General features: G+C 40.9%; 1 protein-coding gene across 6 annotated transcripts in view; it reads left to right on the forward strand.

Moving 5' to 3' along the window:
- The window catches only part of RASGRP3 (RAS guanyl releasing protein 3), a 290,955-nt gene that overhangs the window by 158,190 nt on the left and 111,424 nt on the right, over positions 1 to 21,341 (forward strand). For all 6 annotated transcript variants that reach the window (XM_030196501.1, XM_030196499.1, XM_030196504.1 and 3 more), the window contains exons 6-7: positions 41 to 172; positions 9,023 to 9,170. In XM_030196501.1, coding sequence (XP_030052361.1) covers positions 41 to 172; positions 9,023 to 9,170 — 280 coding nt within the window. The remainder of the gene's footprint in view (positions 1 to 40; positions 173 to 9,022; positions 9,171 to 21,341) is intronic.

Below are 21,341 nucleotides of genomic sequence, written 5' to 3' on the forward strand. Positions count from 1 at the left end.
GGAATAAATTTATATGATATTTTTCTATCTTGTATATCAGATACTGGATTATGGAGTTTCCTGCAGAGTTTAATCTAGACCTTGGTTTGATCCATCTGACGGAGGAATTTCGAGAGGTGGCCTCTGAGCTGGGATATGAAGACCACATCAATCTTATTGACATCTCTAGCATGTAAGCATGTTGGTAGTAGATGCCAGAATTACTCTGTGCAGAATATTATTCCTGTGGAATAATACCATGAGATAATAAAAATTACAGTGTAAAGGATTCGGAATTGTACAACAGATTATAATAGAAGAGAATTTTAGGTCACTAAGGAAAGCATTATACTTAGTTAATATGGGCCTGACATTCAAAAAAAGCTGAGCTCCTAAATTTGGGTTCTATTTTCATCCAATTTAGGAGCCTAAGGTACTTATTTTAGAAGTGCCATTTACGTTTTGAATGTCCATAAATTGATACTTAGACACCTGTCATGCATAGACATCTAAGTTCCAATTTTACAAAGCTGGTATATGGATGTCTAAAACTGAAGAATGTCCAAATTGGAAGGTGGTATTGTGTAGGCATATTTTGGGTGGAACTAGGGTGGGTCCAAAACATTGATGTTTATTTCCCATTTCAAAAGGGAAATGAACAACTATGTCCAAAAAGATGAACATCGGGAGTTAGACCTGCCACCTGGCCTATCCAGGTTTCAGAAACGTGCTCCTATAGAGCAGAGTTCCATTGGTGGGATTACGAAAGGTCACCTCCTTTATCCCCCAGTGGCTGCTGTCCCCCTGAAAGCAAAACTGGCAAAGGATATTGGGATCTGTGACAACTTTGGCAGAACTAGACATCTATGTTTCTAAAATGGCTGACATAATCAATTATGTTCTAACATATAAATGTCTATGTTGGCATTTCACAAAAGAGACAGTCATATGCTGCTACAGAGACTTTGATGTTCCTGTGTTGCCCACTGATATTTTAGCTGCCTATTTTTCTAAAATGGATGTTCATGCCGCATGTCACTGGCACATGAACATCCATTTTACCATGTATTTTAGAACAGACTCTACATCAGCAGATCCTGTTCTAAGATATTAGCAGAACTTCGCACATCCTAATTTAGATGTCTAATTCATATTTGGATGTCTTTTCCAAAATACCACTCCACCTTGTTAGTTGAAAATTCCTCATAATTTAGAATCTTAAAACTTATAAATTTAGGCCTGCCATTCACTTAACTAGATTCGTGAGCCTAGTGCTGAAAATCAGTGCCAAGCTCTTAACTTTTCTCCCTTCCCTAAATCTGTCCCTGTTGCTACCCACTTTTTATGCTCCTAAACTTAGTTTAGTGAAATTTTGAGTATAAATTTAGGTACTGAACTCTAGTATATTTTCAGAGACTAAGGGGTTCTTTTACCAAGCTTTAGGAAAAAGGGCCCTGCGGTAATGGCGGGGGCTGTTTTTCCTATGCATCAGGGCTCCTTTTACCGCAACTGGTAAAAAGACCCCAAAAGAAAATGGCCATGCAGTAAGAAAACTCTTACCGCATGGCCATGCGGCAGAGAGGCCTTACTGGCCCCTGAAGTAACCCGGCGGTAACCATGCAGCACACAGCAATGCCCAATTACCACTGGGTTACCGCTGAGCAGGATCAGCAGTTCTCTTTTTTTCCGCTGTGAGGAGAGGATGTGTTTGTTTTCCACTCCTCACAGCTGGTTTGGATTTGGTCTTTTTGTGCCTTCCTTTTTCTTTTTTTTAATACCTCTTTTGGGGTTTCCTTTATGTTATTCCTTCCCCATATATTTTTTTTTAGATATTTTTGCCTTATTTCTAAGTTTTCTTTGTTTTACTACACTCGCTAGTCTGTGTTTAGGCCTGAGCTCTGGTCGGGTTTTTCCCTCTTCTCTTTTTTGGTGCTCTTCCCTTTTTTTTTTTTTTTTTGCACCATTGAATCATTTGATTTGGCCATGGCTTTTTTTTTTCCTTTCATGTCATCGAAGGTTCCCAGTGGCTTAAAATGCTACTCTCAGTGCAACAGGACCATCTCTTCAAGGACACTCATTCTTGGTGTCTACAGCGTTTGAGGCCTGATCATAACCCTGCAAACTGTGTTCTCTGTCTTTATATGAAGAAGAGAGCACTGTTGGCCAGAGAGGTTCAAAGAGAAAAGATTTTTGGAGCCAGGTCCAAAGCCTCAACATCAATGTCAGCATCTGTGTTTTCAGTGTCGACACTGGCATCAAGTGTGTCAAGACCCTTGCACATTAGGAGTGACTGTGCATCGAATGGTTCTCTACCTTTCTCGACACCGGCCTCTATGCAGGCCCCCCTGATGTCGGACCCGACCCTGAAGTGATGAGAGGAATCAGCGTCATCCTCTTTGGCACCAGGAAGCATTGATGTCAGGCATTGGAAGAAGCATCGGCATCGATCCCCCTCAGTTCATGGTGCCAGGATCTCCAGGGTGCCAAGGATTTCACCGGTCCCCGAGAAGGGTCAGCACTGGGAGGACCACTCCCCCTCCAAACAGGAGGTGCCAATGCATGGGTCTCCACACAGCCAGGATCAGGCACCTATATTGATCTTGCAGATTCATCAGCCTGCTTCTACACCGGCGCCCCAGCCTTTCCCAGTATCCCTCGATGAGTGCCTCTGGGTCTTGCTCCCTGAGCTGTTGGCAGTGTTCTTGTAGACTGCATTGGCATCTGGGGTGCTTGCACCAGCCATACCCCTTGCTACAGTCCCACATGGCCATCAGCCTGCAGTGAGGTCTCCGACGCTGATGCCACTTATGGTTTCAGTGTCGACCGCCACCCGGGTTGGCATACCCTTGATGTTGGTGGAGGAAGCTTCGCTGGAGTTGAGGCTGGAGCCGAAACCTCAATGCCCTTCTCAGGGTCATGGTACCTTTACGTCGAGGCAGGCTCGGTCTCAGCTCTTCCACAAGGAAATCTTGGCTGACACCGATGAGCGCTCATGGGACTCAGAAGATGATACACAGTACTTCTCGGAGGAGGAATCCTATGACATCCCCTCTGATCCCTCCCCTCCACAGAAAAGGAGGAAATCTCCACCTGAGAGCCTTTCCTTCCCCTCTTTTGTAAAGAAGATGGCGACTGCCATCCCAAGTCCTTTGAAGGTGGAGGTCAAGCCCACGGCTAAGATGTTCACGTTCCTGGACTACGATTCTCCTCCTAGAGAGGCTGTGATGGTCCCACTTCATGAGATCTTATGGGACATTCATGTGAAGAATTAGGAGTCCCCTCTGTCATTCTCTCTCCTCCCCAAGAAGATTGACAGAATGTACCAGATTCAGTCTTCCCCTGTGTTTGATAGGCCCCAGTTGCCTCATCATTCCCTAGTGGTGGAATCCTGCTCAAAAGGGCCAGGAATTCTAGGGACTATGTTTTGGCACCCCCTGGCAGAGAAGCTAGAACCCTGGATTCTTTTGGGTGGAACATGTATCAGACCGTCAAACAAAACAGCGAAGGTGACTCAAAAAGTGGACGACGCTCCAGATAAAAATAACTGTTTATTGAAGGATGAACAAGACTCGAAACAGTTGAGCTCACAATTGAAAACTTTGAGGTTCCATTGCTGACATAAGCTTTATCATATCTCGGCGCATAAAATGTAGCAGCTTCCATTCTGACTCACCACTTTGAGACTAATATTACAAGTGGATGTATTTAGTGAACAAAAAAGACTACTGATGCAGGCCTCATAGGCCGAAACACAGCTGTGTTGAGTCTTGTTCATCCTTCCATAAACAGTTATTTTTATCTGGAGCGTCGTCCACTTTTTGAGTCATCTTCACTGTTTTGTTTGATGCTACATATTTCTGCGGAGATTTGTTTCTTCTGTTACACATAGATATATCAGACCTCCATGCTCGTCTTCCATATTCAATCGTACTAGATCTACACGAGCCTGTACTTGCAGTCCTTGGTGCACAGTATGTCTGACTTAGCAGACTCTCTCCCACCAGAGCAGGCTGAATCAGTTCACCAGCTGGTCAATCAGCAGAAGACGTGTCGTAAGTTCTTGGCTAGGGGTGCCCTTGACACTTTTGATGTGGCCTCTAGGATCTCTACTCAGAGTATAACAATGCACAGACTCTCATGGCTGTGTCTCTGACTTGGACCCAGTGGTCCAGCAGAGATTGGCAGATGCCATGTACCGGGGGGATAATGTTTTTGAAGAGAAGATGGAGGAGGTTGCTGACCTCATCAAGAAGCACACTGATACCATCGATTCTTTCTCCTGCCAGGTGCCTTCTGTACCTGCCTCCTGCAAAGGTGTAGGTACACCCCTTCTTTTCTCCATCCTGAGCAGGCTCAGACACAGTGCACTCATTCTCATAACAGTGTGCGCCTAAGGCCCAGACAGCTCCCCTGTCAAAACAGGGAGTGTGTTTTTGACTGGCTCCAGCAGAGCATAGCCGCTGTAAAAGTGACCATCTCAGATGACATGCGGTTGGGGGGAGGCTAAAGTTTTACCAAGAAAGGTGGCCCCTTTTAACCTCCGACTGGTGGGTTCTTCAAATAGTCTGCCTCAGTTACGCCCTGCATTGGCTTCAGAGAACACCAGATTGCCCACCGAGAGCACATCAGCTCTCAGCACAAGCAGATACTTACAGAGGAACTCTTCACCCTTCTCAAGGCCCATGAGGTCGAACTCATTCCACCAGGGGAAGAAGAAAAGGGATTCTATTCCAGGTACTTTCTTGTGCAAAAGAAAACAAGGAGAATGTCCCATCCTAGACCTGAAGGGCCTGAACAACTTCCTGGTAAAAGAAAAGTTCAGGATGGTTTCCCTGGACACCCTGCCTCTCATGCTTCAGGAAAATGATTTGCTATGGTCTCTGGACTTAAAGGATGCTTATACTCGTATCCTGATACTTCCAGCTCACAGAAAGTATCTTTGTCACTTCCAGTATTGCTTTTGGCCTCAGGTCAGCTCCCAGTTTTTCACCAAGTATCTTGCAGTAGTTGCAGCATCGCTATGCAGACCGGGAGTCAATGTGTACCCCTATCTTGATGACTGGCTTGTGAAAAGCATGTCACAGGACGGTGCTCAGGAATACACGCGGAGTACTATTCAGTGTTAGAGCTACTAGGGTTTGTTTTAAACTACCCCAAGTTCCATCTGCTCCCTGCCCAATGATTTTAGTTCATTGGAGCCTTGCTAGACATTCAGCCGGCTCAGGCTTTTTTCCCTGTTGCACGGGCAGACGCTTCTTGTCGCCCTTGCCACTTGAGTCCAAGCAGCTCTGCAGGTCACAGCCCGGCAGATGTTAAGATTGTTAGGACACATGGCTTCTACTGACACCCATGGCACATCTTTGCATGAGAACTGCCCAGTGGACCCTAGCTTCCCAGTGGTGTCAGACCTTGGGGACCCTAGAGGATGTTATCTGATTCTGTCCCTACTCTGGTGGACAGGTTGATCCAATTTGACTCTGGGACTCCCATTCCAAATTCCAAAGCTCACAAAAGTGCTGACGACAGATGCATCCTGCCTAGGGTAGAGAACTCATTTAGACAGGCTTCACACTCAAGGTATTTGGTCAGCCCAGGAAATAGATCTCCAAGTCAACCTTCTGGAGCTCTGGGTGATCTGGAATGCTCTAATAGCTTTCAAGGACAGCTGAACAACCAAATTGTACTCATTCAAACAGATAATCAGGTTGCTATGCACTACATGAACAAGCAGGGGGCACCGGATCACGCCCTTTTTGTCAGGAGGCCATCAGGATGTGGCGTTGAGCGCACCAGCATGGGATGTTCAAGGCCACTTACCTGTTGGGAAAATTCAACAGCCTGGACGACAGAATTAGCTGAGTCATGCAACCACACGAGTGGTCCCTCAGCATGGGCATTGTCCGAAAGATCTTCCAAGTATAGGGCACCCCCTCGGTGAATCTCTTTGCCACTCAGTCCAATGACAAATTCCATCAGTTCTGTTCCAGGCTCCAGGCCCACAACAGATTAGCATCAGATGCCTTCCTCCTTCATTGGGGGACAGGACTTCTGTATGCGTATCCTCCCATTCCTCTTGTGGGAAAGTCTTTGCTGAAACTCAAGCAAGACCACGAGACCATGATCTTGATTGCTCCCTACTGGCCCTGGTAGATTTGGTTCCTTCTTCTTCTGGAGTTATCCTCTGAAGAACTGTGGAGATTGGAGTATTTTCCCGACTCTCATCACGCAGAACAAGGGATCTATTCTGCATCCCAACCTCTGGTCTCTGGCCCTCACAACCTGGATGTTGAGAGCTTAGAATTTGCTTCCTTGCATCTTCCTGAGGGTGTCTCCTGGGTCTTGCCAGCTTCCAGGAAAGATTTCAATGTTACTTTTTCAAGTGGAAGAGATTTGCCATGTGGTGTGAGGGCAAGGCCCTAGATCCCTTCTCTTGCCCTACACAGACCCTATTTGAATACCTTCTACACCTTTCCAAGTCTGGTCTCAATACCAACTCTGTAAGGGTTCACCTTAGTGCAATTAGTGCTTGCCATCACCATGTAGGGGGTAGGCCCATCTCTGGGCAGCGTCTAGTTGTTCACTTCATGAGAGGTTTGCTGTTGACAGAGCCCCCTGTTGACCCTCCACCTGTGTCATGGGACCTCAACGTCATTCTCACCCAGCTGATAAAAGCTCATTTTGAGCCACTTGATTCCTGTCATCTGAAGTACTTGACCTGGAAGGTGATATTTTTGGTGGCTGTTACTTCAACTCACAGGGCTGGGCTGATCCTTGAGGGTGATGTCAGGGCTCACAATGTTAGAGCCATGGCTGCGTCGGTAGCCCATCTAAGGTCAGTCCCCATTGAAAAAATTTGCAGGGCTGCGACGTGGTCTTCAGTCCACACATTCACATCTTATTACTGCCTTGAGCAGGATACCCATCACAACAGTCAGTTTGGACAGACAGTTCTGCAGAATTTGTTTGGGGTCTAGAGTCCAACTCCACCCTCCTAGGCCCATTCTGCTCTGTTCCAGGCTGCACGCTTACTCAGATTGTATATAGCTTCAGGTTGATTACTTTTTTGTGAGGTCCAATCTACCACTGGTTGTTGTTTTTGGTGAGCCTGGTAGTTAGGGATTCCATCTGTGAGAATTATAGGCCTGCTTATCCTCGGAGACAGCGAAGATACTTAACTGTAGCAGGTATTCTCCAAGGACAGCAGACCTTATATTCTCACATACCCTCCCACCTCCCCTTGGAGTTGTCTCCTTTTTATTATTCTTTATAATGAACTGCTGGTCCCGCACTCGCGCAGTGGGTGGGAAGACATTCACACGTGCACAGTAGAGCACATCTCATGTTCAAAGAGTTATTTCTAAGCGTGTTGCAAGCTCCGGACCGGCAACTCAGACACCGTGTTACCCTGAGAATATAAGGTCTGCTGTCCTCGTAGAATATCTACTACAAGTATCTTCACTTTTTCTACTGTTTGTTTTACATTTACTACTTAGTAGCTTCATTACGTGCACCCTAGTCCTAGTATTTTTGGAAAGAGTAAACAAGCGATTCACGTCTACCTGTTTCACTCCACTCAGAATTTTATAGAGCCCTATCATATCTTCCCTCAGCTGTCTCTTCTCCAAGCTGAAGAGCCTAAGCTGCTTTAGCCTCTTTCCTCATAGGGAAATCTTCTCAATGCCTTTATCATTTTTATTGACCTTCTCTGTACTTTTTTAAATTCTACTTAATCTTTTTTGAGATGCGGTGGCCAGTATTCAAGGTGCGGTTGTCCCATGGAGCGATAAAAAGACATTATAATGTTCTCATTTTTGTTTTCTATTCCTTTCCTAATAATTCCTAACATTCTATTTGCTTTCTTAGATGCTGCTGCACACTGAGCAGAGGGTTTCAATGTATCATCAACGATGACACCTAGATCCTGCCTAGTCTGTGACTCCTAATGTGAACTTTGCATCACATAGCTATAGTTTGGCTTCTTCTTTCCCACATGCATCACTTTGCACTTGCTCACTTTGAACGTCATCTGCCATTTGGATGCCCAGTCGCAGTTTTGTAAGGTCATCTTGCAATTTGGTCATCTTGCAATTTAACAACTTTGAATAGCTTTGTGTCATCAGCAGATTTAATTATCTCACTAGTTATTCCCATCTCTAGATCATTTATAAATATGTTAAAAATTAGCAGTCCCAGCACTGACCCCTGGGGAACCCCACTAACTACCCTTCTCAATTGAGAATACTGACCATTTAACCCTACTCTCTGTTTTCTATCTTTTAACCAGTTTTTTAATCCACAATAGGATATTACCTCCTAACCCACGACTTTCTAATTTCCTCAGAAGTCCTTCATGAGGTACTTTGTCAAATGCCTTTTGAAAATCCAAATGCACAATATTGATCGGCTCACCTTTATCCACATTCTTTTTCACCCCTTCAAAGAAATGCAGTAGATTGGTGAGGCAAGATTTCCCCCTGGCTAAATCCATGTCGGCTTTGTCTGATTAATCCATGCCTATGTATATGCTCTGTAATTTTGTTCTTTATAATAGTCTCTACCATTTTGCCCGGCACAGACGTCAGGCTCACCGGTCTATAATTTCCTGGGTCACCTCTGGAACCCTTTTAAAAAATTGGCGTTACATCAGCTACCCTCCAGTTTTCTGGTGCCAGGCCTGATTTTAAAGATACATTACATATTACTAACAATAGCTTTGCAAGTTCATTTTTCAATTCTGTCAGTACTCTGGAATGTATCCTGCCACATTGAATCTGGACTTAGCATGCAAGAAAATCCTGCATTAAGACGTGCTAAGCCCAGATTCTAATGCCCTTTAGTAAAGCCCTTATGTTCTTTGTTGCATGTGCAAGTGGATCAATTTAATACCCTGTATATTCATTCTGTACCACACTAATTAGCTCACTGAGTTCTCGAATTATCCCTTGGCATTTTTAATGCACAGTTCCGATGTTGCCGTAGGACAGGGAACTAACAGTTACATTAACACAGTGTGTTCTGATTATGCCCTGTTTCTTGTTTGCAGCCCCTCGTATGACTGGATGAGGAAAGTGACCCAGAGGAAAAAGACTTTCAAGAAAGGAAAGGTCTGCCTGCTGTTTGATCATCTAGAGCCTATAGAGCTGGCTGAACATCTCACTTTCTTGGAACATAAAGCTTTTAGGAGGATCTCAGTAAGAAGCCTGCAAGTTTGATTTACAAAGTAGTAATCGAGCCATTCCAGAGTTCCAAAGATTCTTTTGGGTCAATATTCAGGTGCCGTGGTTGGCATTTATTTAAATATCAGCCATAGCAGTCAAACAAATCTGGATATTCAGCACCGGTATCCGGATCAGGGCTGATGCTGAATATTTGGGTAGAGTGGCAAACAGCTGCGCTGTCCAGGTTGTGGCAATATTCAGATTGCTACCCATATACCTTACTGGATAAAAAGTCAATTTTCTGTCCTAATTTTAGTTGGATAACAGATAACACTCTGAGTTTCTCCGCTTAGTGGATAACTGCCAGCCCCAACCATTCACCATCCTGGCACTATCTAGATAACAATGGGGCAGTCAGTGATGATTTTTGGTGGTGCAATCTAGATAATGCTGCTGAAAGTCACTGGACTGAATAAACACTTCTGAATACTGACCTGTTTATTTACAGCAAAGGATAATGCATATGTGTATATGATGTCTGCTTAACATCTTTGTAATTTAGTATTACTATCATGGAATGGTAAAACAGATATCAGTGCCCAGTGTAGCCCAGCATTGAATATCCAGGAATAAAGCTGGTGGCGGCGGCAGCCAAAAAATGATCAGCGCCGCTGGCTGAATATTGGCCGGTTAATGTCTAATCTTCTCTGTAGTGTCAAATCTAAAAATGAAGATGATATTTAAAAAGCTACTAAATGGGAAAGCTAACCAGACAACTTACATTATTTTAGAAATCATAGATAAGAGGGGAAGGGGCCTAGCGGTTAAAGCAATGGGCTGGGAAGCAGAAAAGCCAAGTTTCAGTTCCCACTTCTGCCACCGCCTCTCTCTGTGATCTTGAACAAGTTGTGGTAAAAATCAGTCATTTTACCATAGCAGTAAAAGTGGCCTTAACATTCCCTTATGTGGGTTATTCCCGCATGCTAAGGCCATTTTTACCAGTGGGATAAAATGGCTGATTTTTTGAATTTTTCAATAATGGCCACATGTTAATGCTCACTTTAGTGCATGGCCATTAGCGTATCTGCCCCTACCACCACCTATTTTGTAGGTGCTAGGGACTCGTATCCTAAACCTACACTAATTGGTTGACGCACAACAGTGTAGCTGCGCTAATTGATTAGCGCAGTGCGTGCCCTCTCTCGACCTCCCTGTTCTGTTTTAGGTTCTTTTGAGTATATCTCTTTCAGACAGACTATAGAGGCGGTCAAAGGTTATTAAATAAACTTTATTCAAGTAAGTAAATCATAAACCATACATTACCGCTTGAGGTGACAAAATCTCCCGTCAGAGGCTGGGAAGTCCCGATGCAGCCAAACAGAGTCTCAGCGGGCACTAGGGGCCTAGGCAACACGTCTGTTCCTAGTTGAGACTTCTATCTGTTCACCTTTAACTCCCAGCTTTTATACTGACCAATAAACATGATCTAATTCAATTGAATAAGGCTGACATGTAGCTAAGGAGTGACAGTTTCTTAATGCATCCTCAGGAACTGGCCAGGTTTCTAGAGATTCATGTGAAACATCATCCCTAGCCCTGAGCATGTTGTCATTCCATTTAGTACAAATTACTTCATTTAATAAGATAATGCTATCAATTCCTGTTCTGAGAGTCCATTACTTTCAAGACAGCATTAAATATCCATATGGGAGTTCATTATATACTTTCAAACCATGATATCATTACTTCATTATGTACTTTCAAGGAAACATTAAATATGATAACAAAACTTAGGCAGAACTCAATATCAAGCACAAACATTTCCATTACATTCCACCCGTTGATATTGAGTTTTGATCACCATAACAGATTGGCATAAATTCGGGTTTAGTTTGCTACCTTTGTCTGCACATGGTCAATAATCCATGGGCACATTGAATGCTACAATAGAGGCCAATTAAACCGCCAAGTTGGGATCATCTGTGGTTGTGATCGCACAGGCGTGCGTAGTGGGGGCATCAATGGTAGCATGTCCATCTGCAATAGAATTATACAGACGTTCTAATGAATCAGTTGGGGTATGGGCATCCACATAGTATACAGTAACAAAATTACTAGATACTAAGGAAAATATATCCTGCCACACTTCTTTGCCCCAAATATCTCAAGAGTGAATTTGCCAATTGTTTCTGTGCCAAGTGGGCATCCATACCAAGAATCAGTATACAAATGACATTGACCGGGCATTTCATGTCGTAACGCTAAATAGATAGCATATAATTCTGCATATTGGCTGCTTTTGCCTTTACCTTCTGCTTGCAAAATTTGTTTAGTTACAGGGTTATATGCTATAGCTTTCCAATATTGTGTATTTCCTACTTATTTTGCAGTACTATCGGTAAACCATGTTGTCTTTTGCTCGTCAGGTGTCAATTCATGATAAGGTTTCCCCCCAAGACACCATTTTTCCAGGCATAATAGGAGGTATAGCCATATCATGAAATGTTTCTGGTATTTCAGCAACTTGTTCATGCAGCATTGGGATCCCACTCGGACCTGATTTAGCTCTGTCCTGAATATACCACTTCCATTTAATAACACTCGCTTCCTGGGCATGTCCTATACGATGTGTTCTCGGCATACTTTGTATCCACTGCATAATATGAATTTGCGGCTGCAGTATCACTTGATGATTAAGTGTGATTTGTTCTGTATCAATTAAAGCCCAATAACAGGCTAATAATTGCTTTTCAAAGGGAGTATAATGCGCACCAGCTTCGGGAAGCGTCCTACTCCAAAACCCCAATGGTACTCTTTTTCTATCTTGTTTCTGCCATAAGCTCCAATTAGCATACTTATCTACAATTGTTACATGCAATACAATAGATCCTGGCAAGAAAGGCTATAAATTTAAAGCAGTTTGTATAGTTTGTTTGGTAAGATCAAACGCAATCTGTTGTTGATCTGTCCTTTCAAACTGATGTTTCTTACGTATAACATGGTATAATGGAGCTAGAATGTGACTTAAATGTGGTATGTGGTTTCTCCAAAATCCAAATAACCCAATGAAGTGTTGTGTCTCCTGCTTAGTGGTGGGAGTTGGGAATGCCAAAATTTTCTCTTTAGCTTTGGGCAAAATTTCTCTATGTCCTTTATGCCATTGAATCCCCCCAAATTTACAAGTATCAGTGGGCTGCTGTATTTTGTCTGCATTAGTCTCCCCCCCCCCCCTTTTTTTGTTTTAGATGTTCAACAATTTGATTTAAGGCATTTCCCACTGCCTCTTGTGATGAGCCCTGTATTAAAATGTCGTCAATATAATGTGAGATTTGAACATTACTGCATGCAATTTCATCTAAATGCTCAGCTACAATTTTATGACAAATAGTAGGGCTATGAATATATCCCTGTGGCAACCTAGTGAACGTCCACTGACGTCCCATCCAGCTAAAAGCGAACTGATCTTTAATTTTCTTCAGAAATTGTAATGGTAAAAAATGAATTTGCTACATTTTTTCCTTTTGCTTATAATGAGCAATTTTCACAACAGCTTTTTCTGCACTGGTTTGTGTGTGTTCTAATTTATCATGCATCAATTTCAGCTGTGTCCATGCTGATGTAAACCCACTTTGTAACTCAGTTATTTATTGAGCCTGTTTAGCCAATTTTTCATGCATTCATCTGTAGGCATGCAGCAAGATCCAGCCTCGCCTTCCTACGACACTAACTTCCTTTCCTCTCTATTGGCACTTTCTGCAAATAGTCCAGTAACTGTTGGCTCAGCATCTATCAATACTACCCCCCAGGGTTCACATAAACCAGCACAACAGGACCATTCTGTTGCTATCATCCGGTATGGGACTTCATCCCATCCCGGAATCTGAATTGGAGCAAGCGAGGTCATATTAGAATACCTCTCTTGTTCCTTTCTCCTAGAAAACATCGAACACCCCTACAGTATATGCTGACAATGATATAGGGGGAAAGGGAAAGGGAATGGGACTTATACACTGGCTTTCTGTGGTTTTTCCAACTAAATTCAAAGCGGTTTACATATTATATACAGGTACTTATTTGTACCTGGGACAATGGAGGGTTAAGTGACTTGCCCAGAGTCACAAGGAGCTGCAGTGGGAATTGAACCCAGTTCCCCAAGATCAGAGTCCGCTGCACTAACCACTAGGCTACTATACCCCAGCTTCTGGTACCATTGGAGCCGACTCTGTGGGTGCTGTGGGTGCTTGAGCACCCCCAATATTGAGAAAATTCCTTGTATGTGTCCAGGGAGGGGTCATTTCCATTGGGCTTAGCACCCCCAATAATTTTGAAAAGTTGGCTCCTATGTCTGGTACCAAATGTTCTGCTTTAGGTTCTTTTGAGTATATCTCTGTCAGACAGACTATAGAGGCGGTCAAAGGTTATTAAATAAACTTTATTCAAGTAAGTAAATCATAAACCATACATTACCGCTTGAGGTGACAACATCTCCCGTCAGAGGCTGGGAAGTCCCAATGCAGCCAAATAGAGAGAGTCTCAGTGGGCACAAAGGGCCTAGGCAACACGTCTGTTCCTAGTTGAGACTTCTATCTGTTCACCTTTAACTCCCAGCTTTTATACTGACCAATAAACATGATCTCATTCAATTGAATAAGGCTGACGTGTAGCTAAGGAATGACAGTTTCTTAATGCATCCCTAGGAACTGGCCAGGTATCCAGAGATTCATGTGAAACATCATCCCTAGCCCTGAGCATGTTGTCATTCCATTTAGTACAAATGACTTCATTTAATATGATAATGTTATCAATTCCTGTCCTGAGAGTCCATTACTTTCAAGAGAGCATTAAATATCCATATGGGAGTTCATTATATACTTTCAAACTATGATATCATTACTTCATTATGTACTTTCAAGAAAACATTAAATATGATAACAATACTTAGGCAGAACTCAATATCAAGCACAAACATTTCCATTACATTCCCAGATGCACCTCCTGCACCAAAATATTTTAAATATTTGTTAACATGTGCACATGGCAAAGTTACCATGAGACGCCTCAGTGTGCTCCACTGTGCGCCATTTTGCGCTGCAGTAAACACGCATTACTGCTCACCGCAGCTTTGTAAAAGAGCCCCTAAGATTTTAAGCTCTTAGGGCACAGACATTTTAAGAGTAGTTAAATAAATTGGCACCAATTTTGCACATTAAGTTATAGAATAATAGCACTTAAGCACATGATTGGTGCCACTAATTGGCAATTACGTACGTAAGTGCTTGGCGCTATTCTGTAACATATGCACCAACATCACTTAGTGTATAAATGTGAGAGAGGTCTAAACATGGGCAGAATATGGGCGGGTCATAGGCATGTCTCTGGTATATACATTAACCCCCACATTCTATTTATGGCGACTAAAGTTGCGTCGCATATTTGGTGGTGCGGCCAAATTGCACGTACAACTTAATTGTTTAACAAGCCAATCGGCGCTGATAATTGGCTAATGAGCAATTATCAGCACTTATTGCCACTAATTAGAATTTGAATGTGCAGCTTTCTAAGCGTATTCTGTACAGTGGTGTGCATAAATTCTAATGCGCTAATCTCAAAAGAGGATGTGGCCATGGGAGGGGCATGGGCATTCCTAGAAACTATGTGCATTATTATAGAATACACCCAATCCATGCATAAGTTAGGCAGGGGTATTTATACCAGGTTTTAGTTGGTGTAAATGATCGCGCCAAAATGTAGTCATGTATTCTATAAACCACGCCTAGCATTATAGAATAGCACTAAGCATGTTTTTTCCCATTCTTATTTTGTCAACCCCATATATAGAATCTAGTGTATAACTTATAGAATACTATAAGTTACGCGCACAATTAGGCACCAACAGTTACAACAGCCATAGATTTGGAGTAACGTTTGGCACCTAACTAACTATTTCTTAAAAGGCCACTTCACTAAGCAGAGTGATATAAAATACCTGAAGTGTCTGGACAAGTACTTAAAAGTGCCATCCTTTGTCAAAGACCTTAAAACATGAGAGAAACTGTATTCCATACAATTGGTAGGTTGAACCGTGAATATAAACGAATTACCTGATGCAACTCATGTTATGAATACCACAGTACACTGATGGCTCCAAGAAATGAAATAAAGCAATCACACCTTGTAGCAGGAGAATGAAAAGGTATAAATATAAAATATTCAGTGTTATATGGTCTTTAAGAATATTAAAAACCACAAAACGTCACGAATAGTAAAATAAAATCCACAAAACATCACGAATAGTAAAAATAACAACTTTTTAAAAAACTATGCAGTTGGTATTTGAAACACAACATAACATAACACCTCCATTGCTTGAAAAACAACAAACAACAAAAAGAACTAACACAGTGAATCGGTTTTTGTGTCATTCTAAAAGTACAGAGATGAGGGACAGTCAAGGAAATTGTGTGGAAATACTTTTAAAACAAATAGGAGGAAATATTTTTTCACTCAAAGAATAGTTAAGCCCGCCGAAGAATGTGGTATCTGGATTTAAAATAGATTTGGACAAATTCCTGGAGGAAAAGTCCATAGCTTGTTAATGAGATGGACTTTGAGGAAGTCTACTACTACTACTTATCATTTCTATAGCGCTACTAGACGTACGCAGCGCTGTACACTTGAACATGAAGAGACAGTCCCTGCTCAACAGAGCTTACAATCTAATTAGGACAGACAAACAGGACAAACAAGAGATAAGGGAATATTAAAGTGAGGATCATAAAATAAGGGCTCTGAACAAGTGAACAAGGGTTAGGAATTAAAAGCAGCATCAAAAAGGTGGGGCAATGGAGGGTTAAGTGACTTGCCCAGAGTCACAAGGAGCTGCCTGTGCCTGAGATGGGAATCGAACTCAGTTCCTCAGTTCCCCAGGACCAAAGTCCACCACCCTAACCACTAGGCCACTATTCTTGCATCAGTGCTCAAAGATATTCAAGCAGACTTTGCCATCAGATAAAAAAAAAAACCTGTTAGAACAACAAAAGACAATGATTCCAACTTTGTGAAAGCCTTCTTTGGAATTGGACAATGGTAAAATCCGCCCCTTTCTTTCCGAGCACTCTACCAAAACCCTCATCCACACCCTTGTCACCTCTCGTTTAGACTACTGCAATCTGCTTCTTGCTGGCCTCCCACTTAGTCACCTCTCCCCTCTCCAGTCGGTTCAAAACTCTGCTGCCCGTCTCATCTTCCGCCAGGGTCGCTTTACTCATACTACCCCTCTCCTCAAGACCCTTCACTGGCTCCCTATCCGTTTTCGCATCCTGTTCAAACTTCTTCTACTAACCTATAAATGTGCTCACTCTGCTGCTCCCCAGTATCTCTCCACACTCGTCCTTCCCTACACCCCTTCCCGTGCACTCCGCTCCATGGATAAATCCTTCTTATCTGTTCCCTTCTCCACTACTGCCAACTCCAGACTTCGCGCCTTCTGTCTCGCTGCACCCTATGCCTGGAATAAACTTCCTGAGCCCCTACGTCTTGCCCCATCCTTGGTCACCTTTAAATCTAGACTGAAAGCCCACCTCTTTAACATTGCTTTTGACTTGTAACCACTCGCCTCCACCTACCCTCCTCTCTTCCTTCCCGTTCACATTAATTGATTTGATTTGCTTACTTTATTTATTTTTTGTCTATTAGATTGTAAGCTCTTTGAGCAGGGACTGTCTTTCTTCTATGCTTGTGCAGCGCTGCGTACGCCTTGTAGCGCTATAGAAATGCTAAATAGTAGTAGTAGTAGTACTTTTAGCTTAGATTTGAAGACAGTCAGAGATGGAGCTTGACGTACCGGCTCAGGAAGTCTATTCCAGGCATATGGTGCAGCAAGATAAAAGGAACGGAGTGTGGAGTTAGCAGTGAAGGAGAAGGGTGCAGATAAGAGAGATTTACCCAGTGAACGGAGTTCCCGGGGAGGAATGTAGGGAGAGATGAGAGTGGAGAGGTCACTGCTTGCCTAGGATTGGTAGCATGGAATGGTGCTACTAATGGTGGTTCTGCCAGGTACTTGTGACCTGGATTGGCCACTGCTAGAAGCAGGATACTGGGCTGGATGGACCATTGGTCTGAACCAGTATGGCTGTTCTTATGGACTGTATGCGGAAGTGATTAAACAAAGTAGAAGTGATAACATTAAATAGCAGAAAAGATCCGCTTTAAAGATACATATTATCAGCAGATTAAAGGCACCGCGATGGGTGCTAGTATGGCACCAGATCTAGCTAATCTGTATGTGGGTAACTTTGAAGAAAAATTCCTCACCAATCATCCATTTGTAAAGCATATCAAAATCTACCGCCGTTACATAGATGACGTTTTCATCCTCTGGCAAGGTAACGAGGAAACCCTCCTCTCATTTCATCAATGGTTAAATAGTCAAGACTCAAATCTCAGGTTTACTTTAGAATATGATAACAACAATATTCATTTTCTTGACATTTCAATCACAAAAACTGACTATTTTTTCAAAACAAATATTTATAGAAAACCTACAGACCGCAATATGTTTTTGCATTATTCGAGTTACCATAATCCTAGTTTAAAGAGCAATTTACCTTTGAGTCAATTTCTCCGCCTCCGACGCCTATGTTCGGATTTTGATGATTTTTATCACCAAGCAAGAATTTTGAAAGATAGATTCTCAGTTAGAGGCTATCCATCACACCATATTAATAATGGATTCAACAGGGCCATAGAGAAAGACCGCACAGAATTATTACAATCATCGACAAAGAAGAAAACACCAGACATAGTCTGTACATTAAAATATTCTTTTCTAGCTAAGCACATTTCACGCTCAATTAGGAAACACTGGCACATTCTAGAAGGTCTAGAATGTTTTCAAAACAAACAATTAGTTGTTGCTTATTCCAGGAATAAAAATCTGAAGGAGCATCTCGTGCCCTCTACATTACCGGATGTCACCACATTTATACCACCACTTGGACATCAAAAGTGTGGACATTGCAGTGTATGCACTCATTGCATCGAAACTATCAACTTCATCCATCCAAAAACCAGGAAATTATTCAAATTAAATCATACTTCAGATTGTACTACTTCATCTGTCATTTACATTATTGTTTGCCCATGCCCAATGTTATATGTGGGCAAAACCCTTAGAGCAGTAAAAACAAGAATCATCGAGCACAGGAGCTGCATTAAACGGAAGATTGAATCCGCCCCTCTGGTTGAACATTGGTACTCAGCAAATCATTCTATTTCAGATTTAAAATACTTTGTCTTCAAAATTTTGGCTAAGAAATGGAGAGGAGGAGATTTGGATAAACAATTGTTACAGGAAGAACAGAAACTTATTTTTGACCTCAACACCTTAACACCTGATGGACTAAACAACGAGATCGATTATCGGTCATTTTTATGAACATCCTTTCTCTAATATAAAATAATTTAAATACATTTAAAATTTAAGACATTCAAGGAGCATTAGCACCATTACCCATTTCACATTTTTTATAATTATTTTATTTTTCGTCATTATTTCCTTTTTCAGTGTACATGATATTTAACAATTCATTATCTAGCATGCTCAAATGTTCAGGTGTTTAAATCACACAATTGCAGTGCTCACCATCATCTCCATTTATATACATTTTCTCTATAATCATGTATTATTTAAATATTTCTTGCAAACTACACTTTTTGTAGTACTCAATATCATCGCCATTTACGTTCTTTGTTCTATTTCTGTTTTTACTTATGCATTCCTGCACTATAATTGGTTGATTGCCTCATGGTGTCAACATATTACTAACTTTTATTACTTCCACTTTACTATCCCTTTACTTTTTGCCTCTCATACTTTATTTTCATTTCTACTGCAGGTGTTTGGCATAACACTTATGTACTTCATACATCTTTCTTCGGTTTTATTTTTATTTTTATCTTTATTTTATTCTTTATTTTATTTTTATATATTTTTTCCACCTTCGGTTTTTGTTCATATATTTTTTGTCCAGTTTCTGTTTCCCAGGAAGTATTAACTGTCATCCTTCACTTCACATAGTGTTGGTTTTGATTTTCCTGAATTAGTGCACCGTCATCTTTCTTTTTATCTTTTTTCTTTTTAATTTTTTTTCCGTTTTTATTCTTTTTGGCTCCATTTGATGAGCAATTTTATACCATCAAACTCCTTTTTTTAAATATGCTGAGTTTTATTATATATCATTACATAAGTATCAATCTCTTCGAATGTATGTCATTTCCGGTTTAGCGCTGGTTTTTATCATTGTTTCTTTAAGCAACAGCGCACCCGCACTCATTTTTTATTTTATAAGTATTATTTGGAAGTTTTCATTACGTTTCCAGTTTTTCTGCGCGTTGTAGCATTTCATATATATATATTTTTTTAAATATTATAGGTCCGGTTTTTCTTTACACGTCACTTCCAGTTTAGCGACGTTCTCTTTCGCGATCTTTGTTGATTTTCCATTTGGCGCCTTTTTTTGTTTAAAGCACAGCTCCTTTGGGAAGTAATTTTTTCATCTACATTACCTACTGTGCGTGCAGCGCCTCTGACGAACTTTTACAAACAGTCTTTCTAAAGGTTAGTAGCACTATGTTATGTGGGCGATTTTGCGTTCTTTATTCATACTTATTGCCTTTGTCGGATCACATTTTTATTCATATCTGCGCTCCTTTTCTTTTCTTGCCATCTAATTTCGTTTGCGTTCTTTTCTGTGAAATATACTCTCTCACTTTTCTATTCCCAATAGACTACTACGCTATTTCTGAAGAATCAACCTCATTAGCATTCAGCAATTCAGTAATTCTCCGTGTAAGAGGTCAGTGCTCCTCATTACATCATACACCTTTTTTCTACATATATTTTTTCACATTCTATAAATGGGTAAAAAAATCTTTTTCTCTCCTCTTTTTCTCTCTCCATTCTCTCCATGTATTGTCCGATAGACTTCTGCATAATCTTCAGAGGATTCCTACCAGCATTATTTTGCAGAACCCTGCATAGTAGGTCAGTCTTATCAATAAACACAATACTGCTTTTTACTAAGGTTTCTTTTAACTTTAATTCTGTGATTTTCCTTGTCCGTTTGAATTTGCCATTTTTTCTACATATTCCTTTTTCCAAAGCGATGCATTTATGTATTATGTTAATTAGCAAGTTTTTTTATATATTTTTTTTATAAGTTTCCCCATACCTTTATTTATAGCTGTTTCTCCATTCATGTGGTTGGTATCAAACCTTTAACTATTATTACCATACTTTTTATATGTATGTGATTTCAATGTAGTATATGTATGTATATACACCATAACATTATGATATTAACTTCAATTTTAAAAATTAAAATTTTTTAAATGGTCTTATTATCTAATATGTATGTGCACCTTTTGTTATTTTTCTTTCAAATTTATGTATTTTTATTGTTTACTATTCATATAAGATATGGATGTTTTGGTACCTCGCATTATTATTTTACATAGTATTCTCTCATGACAATTTTATTAGATGTACGTGGCTTATTTTTAATTATTATTATTATTCTTTTTATATTATCTTATGAAATTGTCACACATACATTTTTAAAGTTTATGAGTTTATATAATTTATTATATTCATTGCTTTTTATTTTCTTTTTGTTCTAGTATCATACATATCTTATATAAATGTTTTTTATAGACTCCTGATGCAGGCCTGTCGGCCGAAACACGACGTGTCGAGTCTTCAAACCTTTAATAAAGTTTTATTTTAGAACATCTTCCAGTTTCTGGTATCCTTGGTCGTACTCCCACTTCTTATACATTAACATTAAATAGCGGCATATAAATGGCCATTATTGTGACGTGATTACTGTTGAATATGTAATAGTGTTACATCATCGTGGTACGTGTTATATTATAAAACTATCACTGTATAATCTAAACTGAGACCAGGGAATGTGCATCATGTGTGAGTTAAAGTGAAAAGTGGGTTAGATGCCGTAATGGGCCTTTGAGACTGAAAACAGAATAAAAAGTGAGGAGTATGGACAAATGTAAAAGTGTGTTATGCAAGTAAATAAATAAAAATATGAGTACAAGTAAAAGATGTATAACGATATGAGAAATATGCATGTAAAACTATAAATAAAATAGTGCAATAAAATGTGAAATAGAAATGTCTAACCCTCT

The sequence above is a fragment of the Microcaecilia unicolor genome, chromosome 3, assembly GCF_901765095.1.
Source record: "Microcaecilia unicolor chromosome 3, aMicUni1.1, whole genome shotgun sequence".
Classification (NCBI taxonomy): domain Eukaryota; kingdom Metazoa; phylum Chordata; class Amphibia; order Gymnophiona; family Siphonopidae; genus Microcaecilia; species Microcaecilia unicolor.